Source organism: Drosophila sulfurigaster, chromosome 3, assembly GCF_023558435.1.
Source record: "Drosophila sulfurigaster albostrigata strain 15112-1811.04 chromosome 3, ASM2355843v2, whole genome shotgun sequence".
In the NCBI taxonomy this organism is placed as follows: domain Eukaryota; kingdom Metazoa; phylum Arthropoda; class Insecta; order Diptera; family Drosophilidae; genus Drosophila; species Drosophila sulfurigaster.
Genome location: NC_084883.1, coordinates 47,643,014 through 47,661,881, shown reverse-complemented (window position 1 = coordinate 47,661,881; position 18,868 = coordinate 47,643,014). Strand labels below are relative to the sequence as shown.

The 18,868-nt window shown below is 34.3% G+C and overlaps 3 protein-coding genes across 3 annotated transcripts; 2 read left to right on the top strand and 1 right to left on the bottom strand.

Annotated features, from left to right (window-relative positions):
• The first annotated feature begins 1,068 nt into the window (after nt 1-1,068).
• Nucleotides 1,069-1,522, top strand: LOC133843363 (uncharacterized). Its single transcript, XM_062276871.1, has 2 exons — nt 1,069-1,191; nt 1,265-1,522. The coding sequence occupies exons 1-2, from the start codon at nt 1,174-1,176 to the stop codon at nt 1,433-1,435; spliced, it is 189 nt and encodes a 62-aa protein (XP_062132855.1). The 5' UTR covers nt 1,069-1,173; the 3' UTR covers nt 1,436-1,522.
• A 1,256-nt stretch (nt 1,523-2,778) lies between these two features.
• Nucleotides 2,779-3,393, bottom strand: LOC133842391 (uncharacterized). The gene is made up of 2 exons (XM_062275460.1): nt 3,256-3,393; nt 2,779-3,190 (listed from the first exon to the last, which is right to left on the bottom strand). The coding sequence occupies exons 1-2, from the start codon at nt 3,271-3,273 to the stop codon at nt 3,029-3,031; spliced, it is 180 nt and encodes a 59-aa protein (XP_062131444.1). The 5' UTR covers nt 3,274-3,393; the 3' UTR covers nt 2,779-3,028.
• Nucleotides 3,394-6,642: 3,249 nt separating this feature from the next.
• LOC133840108 (uncharacterized) lies at nt 6,643-7,634 on the top strand. Its single transcript, XM_062271769.1, has 2 exons — nt 6,643-6,699; nt 6,763-7,634. Exons 1-2 carry the CDS (start codon nt 6,643-6,645, stop codon nt 7,285-7,287), a joined length of 582 nt encoding a protein of 193 aa, XP_062127753.1. The 3' UTR covers nt 7,288-7,634.
• The last annotated feature ends 11,234 nt before the right edge of the window (nt 7,635-18,868 follow it).

Genomic DNA, 18,868 nt, shown 5'->3' with positions numbered 1-18,868 from the left:
GTCTATTGATATATATACTATGCTAGGCTTATGTAACTTAGATTATAAAAATGTGCTATTTTTTATTGAAGAAGACAAGAAATGGCTAGTTCTAAATATAGCAAGAGCAAGCAGGCATTAATTGAAAACTGTTGAGAATCGTTGTTTTCAAAATAATCGATTAAATTGATTGTAAGTGATATCGTTTCCAGCGCTATCTAACCGAAATAATAGTGTGACCAAAGTAGCAAAGTTTAAAAAAAAATACTGTCCGTTAGATTTGGCGCCTAGGCTTCAATTCAAAATTTTGGCAAGTACTGTATTTATTTAATAATTTGCACAAATTACAAAGAGGTGTTAAGTAGTTAATAAATATATGGTCCGACTTCACACAACCTTCAGTGAGTGAATTTATGCATTGTCATTTTTACTTAGAAATAATTCTTATTCTATGATGAAATATAGTTTCTAATGTTAATGTTTGCCTATTGTTTAGTATCAGCAATTAGTTGAGATAATGTACACATAATTATTGTAAAACTAGTAAATCAAGTAGACGCACATTTCAAAGCTGAGGTCAGTCGGCCATAGAAACTGCTAATCAATATTAAGTGAGAGAGGCGTTGTGGCATTGTCAGAGGCCGCTTTCGGCTAATGGTCAAGTCAAACAGAACCAACTAAGGAAACATAAAATATCGAAAAAACCACAGCGAGATGTCAATCAACAAAACAATTTAGCGTTTGGGCTAGACAACAATGATGCCAATATTAACAAAGCGTCTTCAACACAAAAATATTATAGTTCAGTTTGCCTAATTCTTATTTTTCCACACGTCCAAAGAGCCAAAAACCCAAAAAAAAAACGCGCCTTGCGTGGAACACTAAAATCACATTTAATAGTCCAAACAAATTTATTGTTGGGCTCTCGCGGTCAAGAAATACACGAAACTTTTACAGCGCGCGCTTGCATTATGACAATGTGCTGTTTTAATTTCTACGAAAGACGAGCGGCGCTTGCGCACAGCTCAAGCTCATACTCAAACTTAAACTCAAACTGAAGCTAAAAGCGGCTCGCTGATATAAATAGATGGCTGCCGAAGTCTATGTTCAGTGCAAGTCCGTCAACGCGAAACGCGAGATCATCAATACACTTTAACGTGCTCACCTGAAGGAAGTGCCCAGCAGTAATTCACAATGAAATTCTTGTTATTGGTGCGTCCATCAGACATCTGAAAACTGTTCAATGGATAACAATTATTTACGGATTACTTCCTACTTTTTTTAGACCGTGTTCGTCTGCCTTGTTGTCTGCTTCATGGCGACATCTGCAGCTCCCTACGAGGAAGCCATTCCCGAGGGTATTGAGGGTCCTGGAAATGAGCCTGTTAACCCAAGCGATGATCAGTCCATCCTGCTCAAGCTGAAGCTGCTGAAGAAACTTCTGTTCCTGGGTTAATTGCCGAGAGTTCAACAATTGATTAGCATACTTTGTGTTTAGTGTTTAATGCGGATACCTATTAAAAATAACTACTATATATCTTAATACTTGGTGTATTTATTTCTTTAATTAATAGCGCGAATTTTTATTAATGAATTTCGAGCTGCTAAAAATAGTCGAAACCAGAAATGTATTGTGCATATATAAATGATTGCATAGTCTAATATTTTATAATTCATGATTTGATTCATCGATTTGAAATCCTAGACTCCGAACACAGGATCAGCTATGTAGATTTTTAAACTTTGTGTTCTATGCAGATTAAATTGCTTTGGAATTCGCTCACCACCTCTTCTTCTATATTATATTATACAAATGTCCTTAAATCGAAAACATAAGTAATTAGGTAGTAATAATGGGCAACGATATTAATGACATGCAAGATGATCATCATTTTGTTGGATGATAATTGCTTCATTATTTTATGGATTCTGATGACAAGTAAATAATATATAGAATTCATTTTATTGAAATCAAAATAAAAATAGAATAAGATCAATAATGAGTTTTTCGTCAGCTTATTCTGTTTTTACGTGGCTCTAAATAAAATGAATGTTATATATGTATGTATTATAATTCATTTATCATCTTCTAATCATTTTCTTGTTTCGTTATTTTCAATAAATCTAAATACATTTCTTATTTATTTATTTATTACTCTGCTTAGACTTCATTTTATTGTTTTGTTGTACTCAAAAAATTGGTTACGGATTTTTGTGGAATGCGGATTTCTTTTTTGCTGTATGTATCATATCATTTTGAATAATATTGATTATTATACTTTCATAATATGTATATTGATTTCATATTTCATAATTCTCTGGCGAAAATTTGACTGTCACTATAGTGAAAACAACGTATACCAAAAAATGTTTTGTTCTGAGTAGAGATTAATCTTATAACTCTTGATTAATACTTCCATTAGAGCTAGGAATAATTTTGGAATTATTTTTCTGTTTAAAAATAATAAATTAAATTATTAATAAATAAATTAAATTATTAATAAATAAATTCGTACGTAAACTTAAAATAAACGAATTTATACGTAAATTATATTGTAAAATAAGAAAAGTTTCAAAAAACTATTTTGCGTTAATTATATAGTGTCAAACCAGAGCTATAAAAGTAACTTTTATTTATTTCTAAAATTGTTACAATTTATGTTTTTTCACTGTAAATACGAGTAGTTTTGCAAGCAAAAACTTTCACCAGAGAATTAAGGATGAGAATTAGATATAAAATAAAATACACGCTCAAAGACTTCTCTACTTTCAGGCATATATTTCTCTTTTTGTGATTTATTTAATTAATTTAGATTTCGTAAATACTCATGTAAAACTGCTGCATTTTTGTGTTTTATACATTTATCCATTTATTTTGTAGCGGTGAACTGAATTTATCTCTAAGGTTGGTGCAGCGCAGTGCCTAGGCTAAAGCGAAGAGGCGAAGTTCCCAGTTTATTGTGTGCGTGTGCGTTTATGTGTGTGTGTTTGTGGTTTGTACGTAGACTAGACAAGACTTGAACAAATCCGATGAATATGGCTTCAGGGCTTAACCAAGCAGCAGCTTCTTGATCTTCTTCAGCTTAAAGATGGCCTGAGGATCGTGAGGATTGTGGACATCCGACTCGCTGTAGATGTTGTCACCTTGCAGCGTCTCATCCACGGGCACCGCAGACACCAAAGCCACAGCAGCGAGGCAAAGGAAAACGACCTGCGACGACATGTGAATGGTCAAAGTAAGTAAAGAATACTTTTGATCCCAAAAAGGAAACTTACGAAAACAATGTACTTCATGATGATTGTGTGTGTGTGTGTGCGGGATATGCGAAGGCAACTTGTTGAGTTGTTTAATTCCAAAATTGACTGCAGCTGTTGGTTACAGCGCTGGTGGCTTTTATATCCGAAAAAAGCTATTGGCAGTTACCCTTAACTCATGATAATGTCATATGTAAACTGCATATGGTGCGTCTTCGCCGATACATAAACAAAGGCGCATTAATAAACGAGTCCGGTAAACAAAAAGAAGAAAACAAAACCAAAAAACCGAAAACCAAAAGAAAAACTCGCAAAAATTGCAAATGACTTCGATGCGAGATACGAGTTGGAGTCGACGTTGAAGTCTTTTAGCCCTGCTGGGCGTCCATCAGTCTATATGCTTATCGCAAATATTATAAGGTGAAACAGCATCAGAAACTTGTCTACAGCTGTAATTGTTTGCATTAGCTAAACAAAAGAAGTCTTTGCCACTGAAGAAGTCAAGCCGCTGATTAAATGTCACCTCATACTCTGTAAGAAAACACTAGAAGAGTTGTACAACTCCAAAAGTTTACAAGTGCAATGCTTAAGGCGCATCTGTTAGTTTATCACTTTACCACGTAACAGCATCTGAAGGTTATGTCAACGTATATCGCATATACAACTCGTTTGGAAATCGGTCAACGGAGCAGCTCAATTGATAAATAGTCAATTCCCCGACTCCACCTTAAACACACGGAAGATGCGATAGTACAGCGAACAAATTTGCGAAAGTTAAACAATGATATTCAAATTAAAATATTTCCATTCCCTTTCTATAGTTGGGGGTCTGTTAATCAAATAACTCGTATCATCGCGCAGCATCTTCAAGAACATTCACAAAGTTGACTCAAATAACTCACACGATGCCATAAAATGAATCTGGTCAGCAGCAACAATAAATATTTAGCACTTCTAATAGCCATCACAGCAAACGATTCAAAACGTTAAATCAATATAAAAGATTAAATTGGAATTGGGGATGAGTTGGGCGTTACTACTACGATGATGAAGACTACTAATAACAATAAATACAATAAGATAGAGGTCAACATGTGACTTAATTTCTTATGTATTATAGTTGTAGTTTTATTTTTTGTTTTATTATAGATACCAAAGTTATTTTTCAAACAACATTTGCATAATAAGCGTTGACAAATGCAGTGCACTTTGAGGCGACGACGACGACGACGACGATGAATTGATTGAGTCGGAAGTAAATGAATGATTTTTGATAAGCTTTGAAAATGCATAGACAATCGTGAGTAAGCATGTTTGTGAGACATGTTAGCTGAATGTATCAGAGTGTGAGATAAGTTCAAGTATTTATGCAAATGTCTCCGGTGGAGACTCTCCAAACACAAAAACAGTTGCCACACTCTGCGATCGCACAAAAATGCTTTGGCTTATTGTCGGATGATTAGACAACAAATTACAAGCATATTACGAGTACAGTGGAAACTTCTTTTGACAGAAATTGAAGCTCAATTTTAGTTATGGAAAGTATCTGCTATAAAGGAAGGCAATTACTCTGCTAAATTTATTAAACATATAAGAAACAAGTAAGACTTTGAGATACACGCAACCTATTTTTAATAAAAGCAAAACAGTGCTGAATTAATTTTATACCAAATTAATATACAAAATACCAAAAATATACCGACGACTGATATACTAATATAGTAGTACATTGAAAATATACCAGAGTGCAAAATATACCATATTGTCAGGCAAAGCAACTAGAACCCTATGCAGTAGGCGTTTTTGCCCATACAAAGTATTTCTTTAATAACTTCGACAATTTTTTGCAGATCGCAACCAAATCAGGAATCATAAATACTATAGTTAGTATTGTATGTACGCGAGTAAAAATCGCGATTCTAGCTTGAAAACTACGCTTGTTTTTCGATTTTTATAGATTTGTGATTTGATCAGCGAGTAAACATAACAAATGCTATAATAAAATTATATATCTATCTCTGACAATCTCTGAGATCTAAATACGAACAGACGGACATAACTAGATCGTCTCGGCTATTGTCGCTGATCAAGAATATATATACTTTATAGAGTCGGAGATGCCTGTTACATTCATTACACCCTATGGGGTATAAAGAATGAGAGTCTTTTAAGTCATTTAAATTATATTTGTCAGTTGACAATAAACATATCATGTTTAAAGTTTGATTATTGTCAACTGCCAATTATAATTCAAATCACCAATATGTTAAGCTTGTCTTTTTAAATAATACGAATTATATCACGAGTACCTTGAAAGCATTCTTGGGGCTTTGATGGTTACGTTGAACTTCAATGTCCATCGAAATGAGTTTTTATGTGCTTCAGGTACTCTTGGGTAGAGGGTTAAATTAAAGAAACTATTTGCTCTAAAGCGATGAAAGAACATTAAATAATCTTCTTAGAAAAAAATAACAAGCTTATATTTGATTATTTCCGGCTGACATCTATAATTCATACGACTCAAAAGCTTCTTATTTTTAGATAATACAAATTATATGAGGCGTTCTTCGGTATTAGAGAGTTAAATTAAGAGGGAAGAAATTTCTCTGCAATATTACTTAAACTTCACAGAAAAAGGTGCCAAGTAATAAAGGCAGTCTTCACTGTAGCTAAATATTTTGATCGAGTCATACCCATCGACATCGAAGTCGACATCGTCACCGGTCTCATCGCTGTGTCGTCGATTCGTCTGCCAGTCCAACTATTCGATGTCATTGTTAACCCGTTTTTTATGCCCATGGGCAACTCAATTAGCTCGTAAATTATAGTAGCTCGACAAAAGGGCGTGGTCGCATCCCACATGTGTGTGTGTGTGTGTGAGTGAGTGTTTGATGTGTTAACTATGGGATTGCAATTTGTTTACAACCTGCCGCCTCCAACTCTCACTCTCTTTGTCTTTGTCTAAGATAAATTTACACGGGTAAACGACGAGTTATTTGCACATGTTGACAATTTGAAGATTGTTAAATGAGTGAAGATTGTGCAAAATGGATGGAAATTTCGGTTGGTTGATATATAGGCATAAACATGCGTAACACTCCGTTATATATCTTCAAATGATGCGCAAATGTGGGTTAAAAGCCTTGTAACCTTGACCTCATTAGAAAGAACACACATGCTGAACGCATGTAAATTATAGACTAATTTTTTAACTGCCCTCAAACACACACACTGAAAATACAAAAGAGGTTGATAAGAATCTGGGAAGCTCGATGAAGCGATCAGTAAACAGTAAACCATTAACTCAGGCGACGTGGTGTGACTTTAACTACAATATTTATCCAAAATTCATTCATTTGAAACTTCAGTTCGTTATAGTTTGCTATCATATTAGATGTGGGAAACTCAATGCATACATATCAACTTCTATTTCTATTCACCTGGACTAAACTTTGCGTCCTCGGCGTAAGTTGGAATTGTGTTTGATAGTTATATCTACCATATAAATATTTATGATCTTTTATTTAGCTCAACCTTCAGTACGATGAATTCTATTCAAAGTCTTTTGTTCCCAATGATATCTTTGTCAGCTACAGCGTTGAAAATATGGAGGAACTCAACTATAATATGACTGTGAGGGAACAATTTCCTGGAAAATTGTTAATGCATGTCTTTGCTCGCCGGTTGGATAATGTTCCAGGCGGATCAAAGACCGTGGAGATGATAAAAATGAAGAATTTAGATTTCTGTAAAACACTCGAGTCGCTGCGCAATTTAACCTTAGATGATCTACAAGGGGAGTCTTTAATGCCATCGACATTTTTGATGTCCTGTCCGTTGACACCGGGTTTCTATTATGTGGATCGTGGATCTATTGATGTTAATCTGTTTCCACTGCGCCTTGAGGATGGCAGATATTTGGTGCAATTCGAATTGATTCAGGTCTATGATGAGGTCATCAAATTACTCAATTGTAAAATCAAATTGAGAAAGAAGAAAAGTGAAGAGCCACCTAAAAAGGAGGATTTATTTTCCTCAGAGGAGAAAACTTAGAAAAATAATACTTACACAAAATATTTATGTATTTACATTCTAATAGAGTATTACTGTACCCACTATATTATCCGGCTTGCTTTTTGGATATCTTGTTTAGCCACTGGATGAGTTGTAATTTATAGGGAAGATAGCTGGAATCAAGCGCTGGACTTGAACTAAAAACACAGTTTTAACTAAGTAAGTAAAAGCACAGAGATAAATTATGCGAAAGCGGAGCATACACAAAACCCGAATACGAATATGTATCTGATAAATCATACCTAAAAGAAGAATCTCCATGCACGGGACCATAAATTTAAGTACGAGTATTTTTATTGCAGTTCGCCTGTTTGTACCAACAAATAGCAAGTGCAAACAACAACAACAACAGTCAACTTAAGTAGCAGCAGCAACAGTAGCAGAAGCAGAAGCTGCGACAACAACAGCAACATCAACAACAACAAAAAGAAATAAATGGAAAGGGGGTTCGGTCTTAAGCCGCAAAGTACAGTGAAAGTGACGTAATGCGGCGATGTGTTTGGCAAATATAAAAAGAAAATAAAAGCATTAAACGGCGACAACAAAGTAACGAAAAAAGAAGAAGAAGCAACAGCAGCGGAAACAGCGGAGGTAGAAGAAGCAGCAGCAACCACAGCAACAACAACGAGTACAAAACTGACCATTGATACGGACATTGGCTGCTTTACTCTCCATCTACATGTAATCTGTGTGTTGTCCGTGGTTGTTGTCTTCACTTTTTTCTCACGCACACACATGCAATTTGTACATGCATCGTATGTCGCGTCGTCTGTGTGTGTGTGTGGTTTGCATTTATTTACTTCATCTGGTTTGTTGGTCGTCTTCTTCTTTTTGATTTTGCTTTTGTTTTTGCTGCTACACTTACAATTCAATGTCAAACTTGATTCGCTTTCTTTGTGCTTGTATTACGACATAAACTAAAAAACCAAAAAATAAAAACTAAAAAACCAAGAAGACGAAGAAGTAATTACAGCAAACCGCAGTATGTATGTAACCGGTTTTTTGAGTTTGCAATTCAATGCAGTTTCAATATTATTTTTAGGCTGCTGGCTGCACCTCTTGACCTTGGATATTCTGTACATACACACATACATACATAGATCGTAGTCGGTGGCCATCTCTGTGGTCAAGCTCATGCATTATGCAGCGCAGCTGAATGTTCATCAATTTTTATGGTTTATATAAGTAAAGTAAGGTATTTAAGGGACGTCAGCCCATAACCATTACACGACTGCTAAACGATGTAGGCGTGCCAGCAGATTGCGTCCAGATAGATCCAGTTTTTTTCACTCAAGAGTGCCTAGAGTATATATAAAATAATTTGTAGAAAAGGTGCAGTAAAAAGGTTTGGTAACACTATTAGAAAAGACAAAAGGACATTTGCTTTTGTAAGTGTTTATACAAAGCTGCTTAACAGTTTAAATTAATGACAAAATAATGTAAAGAGCATAATAAAAAATTTTAGGCGTAAAGATTATTTACACAGAAGCTCATAAAGTTTTGCAATATTTTTAATTTAAATTGGATACAAATTGAAAACAATAGTAAAGAGTGCAGTATTTTTTGTAGTTCTTATTAATTTAGTACTTTTCTAAAATGGTCATAAAGCTTTAGCATGTTTTTTCATTCATATTGATGAACAACGATCAGCTCATCACATTTAAATTCAGGGTTTATGTTAAGCTTTTGCCTTGTAAGCTCTCAATAGCTTTAACATATTTGTTATTAAACAAAACGTATTGTGTACACGATTGATTTCAAAGATCAATGTTAAGTGATGTAATAAAAGAGTGTTCACACTAGTAGACAAATAATGTTTTTTTTTTATCTTTACCTGATTGTGTTGACTTGTTGACTTCTAGAGGTTGGATTATGTTATAAGTATAATGAAGATGTTCTAACAGAATGTGAGCAATTTGGTCAGTAATATTGAAACTGTGGTGTGTTTGTGTGTGTGCTTTTGGTATTTTTTCATGGCAAAAGTGTTTTTAGATAAAATGCAAATTCCCGTTAATTGAACGCCAAACAGTGAGCACTGAGAGCACTGAAATATAAAAACAAAGTCGGGTTTCAAAAATCAATTAGCAGCATAAAATACTTTTGGCCGTGTCGCGGGGACTTGGTTGTTTTGTTACTAACACACACACACACACACATATAGAGTGCTAGCTACACTGACTGCGTCTGTCGCTAGCATCGGCGGGGCAGCATCCTTTCCTCCCACACCCCACCCCCTCCTTCCCTGTTAACGTGCAAATATCGAGCGAACTGTGGGAGCAACGAAAAACCGCAGCTGCTGCTTTAAATTTATGCCAGCGCGGCATTAGGAGCGTAGTTTGCGGTAGCTGCAACATTGCAATTGGCGAGGCGGTGCGCGGCGTGGGGGCGTGGCATATTGGTTAGGTATTTGGTAAGAACACAATATACAACAAAGTGAAATGCAAGAAATCACGGCCTTAGTTGTGGACCAGCGGACCACAAAGCAACAAAAGCAAAAAAAAAGTAAAAACAAAAAAAATAGAAACGCTTTTATGAATATTTATAACTCAATGGAGCATGAAAAAGTTTTGCAGGGCTTTATGCAACGCATGTACCATGCACACAAGTATCTTTCCCTATTCACATACATGCACACATGCATACATATATGTTATCGATAGCCCAAAAAAATAGAAAATAAAAGTAAGTTGAGTTTTTATAAAAGTTGACACAATTTGAACGGTGATTTTGAGTTCACTTCAAAAAGTTGTTAAGTGTGAGCACAGTAACGAGTATTTTAATTACTAAAGCAATTAAAAAGGAATACGTAATAAATTTAAATAAGTTTAAAACTAAGTTTTGACTTTATAATCAATAGTATAAGTTGCTCCACTTATAATGGAGATTTAACGTGAAGTAAACAATGTTATAAGCTTATATATTAATTACGTATTTTGTTGTTGAATGGACACACTGTAACCAGTATTTTAATTACTTAAGCAATTAAGAAATTTATCTCAATTATTTAAATTTATAGTTCAGTTGACAGCTTTGAATGGCATAATATTTTAAATAGTGTATTTCTTTTAATATAAAATTTATGCAATTCACTTCTAGTTTAAACTCTTTTTTCTTAAGAAAATTCAAATATTGATCTTTTCTTTAGCTTCGAAGTGCGATTGACACGTGCCATTGCTAGCGCCATCTAGCGGTCGTTGCATGCAAATTGCAAAATCAGTGCGTGACTTGTAAGATTAAAATGGCGAAACTTGAGAAAATCACTTTTCTAAAAAAAGTGAGCAACAAAAAATTTTGCACTAAGTATAACAATATTTGAAGCCATTGTTCGTTGTTTTTTTCTTTACTTTTGATTAAATGCCCTTGAATGTTACGCACATGGCACATGTAATGCCCCCAAACAATTGGCCAATGGCCGAAAAACAGGGTTGCTAATCATGTCGTCAATTTACAAGAGGGGCTAATAGCCAAATAATTTCGAATACTTTTATCGCACTGTAACAATTGACCAGTCGTAACTTTTATGCGTTGACCATATTTCATATTTGTTTCTTTTTTTTTTTTGTGTTTGTATTTACAGTTCACAAAAGCTCGCTTGTGTTGCCAATTTGACAACAATGATAATGATAACTATAAAAAAACATTAGCAAAAAGCGGTGAATTGTTAAAGGCAAAGAGTGGGAAATGTTGTTTCCCTCACTTGTTAATCAATATTGCTCGTTACTTGGAATAATTAATGTATAATTTATATATTCTTGATCAGCCGAGACGATGTAGCCATATCAGTCTGTCTGTTTGAACGGTTTAGAGTCTGTATTTTTTTTTTGACAGCATTTGTATTATGAAAGTACCAAATATAAATTTTAGTATTTTTTCAGTATTGTAATTCAATTTATTTAAACGCTAATACAGCTCTGTCTTGATTAAAATGTAGGACCAAATATACGTGTCAGTATATTTCAGTATTTTTTCGGTATTTATCATCACTACCAATATACATTCCATTATATTTCAGCATTTATTCGGTATATTAATTTGGCACAATAAATATGCATTTCAGTATATTTCAGTATATTAATTCGATATAACTCTAATACCGCTTTGTTTTGATTAAAATGTAGTAGTAGTTCACGAATATACCAAATATACATGTTGGCATATTTCAGTATTTTTTCGGTACATTAGTTCATCATCACTATACCAATATACATTCCATTATATTATTATTTATTATTATTATTTCAGCATTTATTCGGTATATTAATTTGGCACAATAAATATGCATTTTGGTATATTTCAGTATTTATTCAGTATATTAATTCGATACATTTAAACGCCAATACAGCTCTGTTTTGATTAATTTTGAATAAAATGTAGTAGTTCACGAATATTCAAAATATAAGTGGTATATTTCAGTATTTATTCGGTATACTACTTAATTTTTAATGAGAATGGGTAGAGGTTTTCTTATAGCCGGGTACATATGTTTGAAGCTCTCTTTGTTTATACAAATATACCCAAAAAAATGATAAAGACAATTCAATATAATAGCGACGATTTCGAACTAACAATAAGGCTAATTGTCAGCATTTCACCTTGTGCTGTAAAATTTGAATTTCATATAAAATTTTAGCAGAATTCTCGGCTCGCAAATTCTTTTTTACTACTTTGCCAAAAATTTCATTTTGCGTTTAATACTCTAATTTTGTATAGCTAAGATGCAGATTTAGTATTTTGAATTGGTGTTAGTATTAACAGATACATAAATGCCAAGTAGATGTCTTAGTTGCTGCAGATATCCTGAACGAGGTCGAAGGCGACGACTGTGTTAATGTGCATCCTCCCGACATATACAGAGCGACTACTCCGAAGGAGGAAATTAGTTCAGCGCCACTCGAAATGAGGCAGTTAAACGTCGCTGTCCACCAAAGACCACAAACCGCTGCGAGCCTCGCCAAAAACTACAATCTAGACATTTGCCGTTTGCTACTTACAACACTCACACACACACACACACATAGAGAGTAGTTGTGTGCCCGGCACTTGTTTTTTATGGCCTTTGGGGAGTGGAGCAAGTGGAGCAAGACATGGATCCTGGACATTTGAAGATGATGTAGTGCGGACATAAACATAAATAATGGCAATGCGCAGTTATTACTTTCTTCGTCTTCATCTTTTGCTTGCAGCGTCTTCCTCCACCTCCTCCTTCTCCTTCTCCTCCTCCAACTTGCAGCTCTCTTCTCTCTCACTTAATCTTAGGCGCTTCGTCGTCCTTGCTGCAGCGCATCCTCGCGAACATTAAAATTAAATGTGAGTGGCGAGAGGGCGTCGAATGGATGCATTTTTTAATTGCATTCTAGGCAGCTGGTTGGCTCGCTGGCTGCTAGCTCCATTCCAAATTGGTAAGTCGCATCCCACTAATAGGTTAATTGCGTTTTAAGGCAACTCTCTAGCGAGTGATTTATGACAGCAGCAAATTGACAAACGATTGCAGTCTAATGGAAATGTTATGCATACGCCATGTAGTACATTGCTTTATTAATATTCATTTCGTGCTCTCTCAATGGCAAGTGCCACGATCCAAACAAACAAATAAAAGAGCGCGCTCCATGATTTGCAACTTCCAAAGTTTAAGCAGCGGCTCAGGTTGAGCCTAAAGCTCGGGCTGCAGCTGAGAAGGAGCTGCGATGCAATGCAAATGGTGATTCCATGTCCTGAGCAAGTCATTGCCATGCATTAACAAAAGAGAACACACACATGCAGAAGCGCAGTAGACATAATAACTACTATGGACTACAGCCAAATATAAACAATAAAGTGTGCCACGATAGACGGGTTGCACATTCGGGTAAAGGGAAGAAAAGGGGAAGGGGCACAACGCACTTGCCGCTAATGCACCAAAAACTGCGCCCAACGCTCCGCTTCTCTTCTCTTCTTCACTCGCTCCTTAACCACTCTGGCTCCTTTGTGCAGTTTACTTAACAATATTTCGCATTGTTGTTGAGACGTTGCAGGTGTTTGCTCAAGCATATCAAAAATATATGCGACTATGACTAAGATGCAAGAACACACACATATGCACCCACACACACACACGTTCATGCAAGGACCAGAGCAAGGATACGAGGCAACATTAAAGTTCGTCTTTGCTGAGAAGATACCCTGTAAACGGTATCAGCTTAATCATGTATCATTAATATAATGTTGTGATAATAAACTTGTAAAATAAAACATCAAAAACAAAAGGAAATAAAAGTAATATGTTTAATTACTTTAACAAAGATTATCATGCTTTTTACTTTATTTATTTTATTAACCCTGGAAGTACAACCAAAAATGTAATCTAAAATATTCAATACAACTCATTTGGTGTGTTAAACTGAAATAAATTATGTTCCAATAATTAGTACCAAATTCCTCAGCTTAGAAACTTTGAGGTCTTAAAAAATATATTGAAGCAATCAATATTTTTCAATATAAAAAGTTCTTTAAATAAGATTTCAATCTTGAGAATCTTGTTCAAAGATTAAATATTTCTCAAATTCCAGAACTTTGTTAATGCTTTTTAAGCATGTTGTATGTTTATTTGAAATTTTTATTTTGATTTCAATTTAGACCTATTTAAAATCTTGAAATAAAAGTTCAATCTTTAATTTAAAAAGTGGTCAAAATAGAAATTTTGAAAGATGATCTTGATTTTAGAATGTAACTTCTCGATTGAGTTTTGACTTAAATTCTTGATATTTAAACTTTTTCTGGATTGAGTTTTTACTTACATTTTTTTTTAATGGTCAACAATTTTGATCATTAAGCTTCTTGTCTGTTCATTATTAATTAGATATTGAAATCGTAAGTTAAAATTAAATGTATATGCATTTGTTATAATTTAGTTAGTTTTTTTAATACTAATTGTATACATTTCTTTATAGTTACTACTATAGAATAATCTTTTTTTTTTTCATCATAATACTATAGAAGCTAAGATAATAAATATTAAGTTTCAACTCTTTAAGTTCTGCAGTAGAAAACCAGAGGATAACTTGTTGGCATAACCCAAAAATCGGCCACAATATGCTGCCACTTGCCACATGAACAGAAGGACTTGCCTACTAGTAGCTTTGCCAGCTGGATGGATTGGATGGCTTGTGCCTGGGCCTCGGCTTGTCTTAATTATGAGTTACTTTTGTGCATGCATTTTCTTAGTTGCCTTGCTATTTTCTCATTTTGTGAGGCCGTCGCCTCCAACTCTCCCTTCGTTGCCCTTTCTCCAAAGTCTGCCTAGTTGTGCAATGTTTTTTTTTGTGTGCACCTTACATCAAGTGAGGGTCGCTGAAGAAGTAGAAAGGAAGGAGAGGGGAAAAGAACACAGGCAATTGGTTGGTCTTGTGTTTGCCTTTTGGCCACAATGGGTTGCTCGCTTCACTCACTACGTGGGCACAACAAAGCAGACAAGTCGCCTGTTGGCGTTTGCCGCATGCTGTCGCAGTAGCACGAAGCAGGCCACCATCATCATCAGAAGCAGCAGCAACAGAAGCTGTGGCAGATAGGTAGACAAGGACAACGACAGCTGCTTATGCTGTGTAATTCCGCGTAAAACGCACAAAGGGACCTTAACTTGGGTTACCCTTTCCGTGTGGCAATGGCTGCCTGACACCTGCCATTGTTCAAAAAAATACAATAGACAATCGCAGCGTTTTAAATGAAACACAGTCCGTAAAGAAGCAGAGGGTGAAAGAAGAGGGCAGCAAGAGATGATTACACATTGTATTAAATATGTAAATTGTTACTTATAATATAGAAGATATTAGTATTGATTTCTGTTGATCATTATTTAAATGAGCAAATATAAAACACATTTAGTAAAGCTTATTTACCACACACTTTCATTCTAAAAAGAAGTCTATCGAAACGGTGTGACCATTTATAAAGAAATCGATTACTAGCATAACATCCAAGGAAAGCAAAATATCGATAATTTAAATGCAAGAAGTGATATCGATAAGGCGAAGCGTCAGAAAGAAAACTAGTAATGAAATTGAAACGAACCTAATTTAATTTAATCGTCATAGAAATAAAGTTATAAGAACTTATTATTTCATTTAAGTACTTTACACATTTATTTACAGGCAAAATTCCTCAAATACTTGTTAAATAGTTTTTCGTTAAGCGGTTTAAAGTTACCTTACTAAGAACTGTAATTTAACATGTCCATAAATCTTTTAACAATCGTCAAATTTTGAAAAGTACTTGTTAAAACAAACCTGCAAAGGCGTAGATATGTGGGAGATGTCTTTTTAACTTTGTTAAGTCTTAAAAGTATTCTTAAGCATGGGAAAAATAAGCACATACCTAACTATTGTTCATTAAAAATCAAACAGAAATTATTGAAAATATTTTTCAATTTAAAATTTCTAGTTTTTACGTGTGACTTACAGTGTTTAAATAAAAAAATAAAAATAATTAAACGAAAAAATACGTTTTTCTCTATTTACTGTCCAGTTGAGTTTAAAATAATGAAAAGGTAAACTATATTAAATTATTATATTAAGACTTTATTAGCTGATGCGTTTAGGTTAGCGTGCAATTCTTAATTTAATCTCAATAAATAATACAACTTTGCACATGCAACAGTTTAAAATCCATTTAAAATGTTAATATCAAAAGTTCTCTCAAAAGTACCCCAAATTCAATTGAATTACCTTGCCACAAACAACAATATAGTCAAAGAATTCACCCACACAAACTCACACAACATTTACGCACACATCGTTTTCGGGGAGGGGGGCCGGAAATGCAACAGGAAATCAGTGTGGCACATTGGAGCAACCACGTCGGTTGCCCGATCGTCTACCCAACAGACAGAAAGAGTCTGAAATTTTGGGGGAACTAAACACACGCCACATATTTTCGTTGCACATTTTGCGTTGAATAAACTTTGCCATTTACAACTGCCAACTACAATGAACTGGGCGTAGTTCAAAGTGTCTGTGAACGTCAAAGTGGAGTTGGCAAAGGGGAGAAGCACACACACACACGCACAAGTCAAGCTATGTATATATGTATGTATATGTGTTAGACGCACTGCTTCTTTTACTTATTCTCTCTTTCTTTCTTTTTCGCTGCTTCGCATACTTTTATAGTGATAGAAATTCCACCAGAGGCCATTTTATTATTACACTTGCTGCAGTTTCTGTTGCTTTAACAACAATTACAGAAGGCTTCAATGCTATAAGAAAAAACATTTTCTTCCTCCCCCAAAAAGTAAAACTAAATTCTGCTTCTTGTTCGATAGTATTGTGAATTCGATCTGGAGTAACAGTTTGTACTCAATGTACAACTTATACTCCGATTGTTTGATTGCATTGTGCAACATTTTAGATAGGAGCAATCATTCGATTGAAGGAACAGTTTTATTAACAACAATTCTCTCATGGCTCCCAACTTTTCCCGGAAAAACTTAAAAAAAAGTAGTCAGGATTATTTTTTATGACTTTGAAATTTACTTTGAAATTAGTTTAAACATAAAATATTCCAAACAATTTCTACTCTATTGTCTGGCGATTCTTTTCGAAAAAAATTCAACATATATTTAAGAAATTTCAATTTAATTTCAAATTAGATTAAACATAAAATATAACTATCAACTTAAGCTCTCATTTTGTCTTCGAATCTGGTATATTTTGTACTCTATGGTATATTTTCAATGTATAACGACATACCTAATGTTATGTAAATTGTAGTGTATTTTCGGTATATTTTAGGAATAATACTGCACTGTATTGCTTTTGTCTCTCATTTACATTCGACTGTAGCTTTTTTTTTGCGACTCTTCCTAAAAAAAGTTAATTGACAAAAAATCATGAAAATATAGCCAAGATTTATTTTAACGCCAACTTTTAATTCGGTTTCATGGCAGTTTTAACATTACTTATTCAAAAAAAACAAAAAAAACTAAAGCCATTACTCAATCGATCCTTTAATTCATAATGAATGACATCAGCAACGGAAAACTGCCATTTTCAGTTTCATTATCTTTTTTGCTGCTAATTTTCTTTTTATTCGTTTACATTATTCCGAATGGTTTTATTTGCATTTTGTGTCGTTCATGTTTAATTAAAAACACATTTGAAAGCTGCACCTACACCTGACTATAGTGCTATATACAGTTGAGCGTCGCAATGAGTGAAGCACTTCATTATTGCAATCATGCGGCGCTTTATAAATTACAAAAATAACTCAATTACGACACCCAGAGCCCTTCTCCCTTCCTTCATCCTCTTTTAGGGAAAAGCATGCGCTTTCCGTTTCCGCCTTTAGTTGATTTTTTAGCCATTTTGTACTATGATAAAAGAATAAAAAAAGAGTTTTTATTTCCGCTCTGATTGAGCATTAAATGCATATAAATTTTGCTAAAATAAAGCATACAAACAATTCGGCAATTGCAACAAAAGCGATTAATGGCAAACAAACAAAGCGCTCACACACACACACTTACAGCCACACTTACACACACACTCAGAAACACAGACAACAGCTTTGGCAATCGACATGCAAATAAACAGTAAATTTGAATAATCAATTTGTTTATTGATTCGTATATTCAACAATTTTAATTACGTTTACGCCTCCATCTCATTTTACGATTCGCATACAAACATACAAATACAGACAAATGAACACATTCATTATAACGTTGTTACTAAAGGCCCCCAAAAAGGTTGTTCCATCGCAATGACGAGTGGAGAATACAGTTTTGATGTTTCAACATTTTTTAGCTTTTGTAATTGCAATGTCAATTTGCGCACATATTTATGCACAAATCAATCACAATAGATTCTACGTACTATGGGTAATCTCGATTATTTCTTTTCTTCATACTATGTAGTATGCGCCCCAATCACAACTTTACTTCCAGCGACGATCACACGCAAATGGCACTTTGTTATCGATAAACTTTTTCCTTCTCTTATCGATACTTCCTTATGTTAAGTGTTGTGTATTATGGAATAACTTGTTTTTAGTGTTGAGCAGCACGCAATGCTTACTTAATTTAAGTGTTGATCAGTTTATAAAGATAAAAAATGAAACAACTCAACACTAGAAATATTTTATAAATTGTCAGCAAATAAAAATGCAATCCACAGTGCAACATCAAGAATTAGCGAAAACATGTTGCATAACCTAAGGCGCTGAATTTATGATTATTCAATGATGCAATTGAGGTGGGAGGAATTTTTCTAGATATATTGTCACTGATTGTGGCTTTCAAGAGTGACAAATAAAAATGCCATTTAAATCAATTAAAATCAATTTGCAGCCTTTTTTCTCCGATTTAGATGCATATACAAATATTTTCTGACTGTGAATCTCATGAATGAAAAATATATTACCATTTATATCAATGGAAATTTGTATTTCCAGGCAACTCACTCGCAGCATAAGCCATGATAATGGTCACGCTTTTAAACTATATCTTGCTGAGAGACAACTTCAACTCGCTGCATAAATTTTATGCGTTGCACGAGATATGAACACAGAATAAAAAAAGATAATTAAATCACAG

Bases quoted from the DNA above. Each gene is read 5' to 3' on its own strand.
- LOC133840108 (XM_062271769.1), top strand. From the start codon at position 6,643: ATGCATACATATCAACTTCTATTTCTATTCACCTGGACTAAACTTTGC. The intron at 6,700-6,762 runs GTAAGTTGGAAT...TCTTTTATTTAG, and splicing joins CTAAACTTTGCGTCCTCGGC to CTCAACCTTCAGTACGATGA.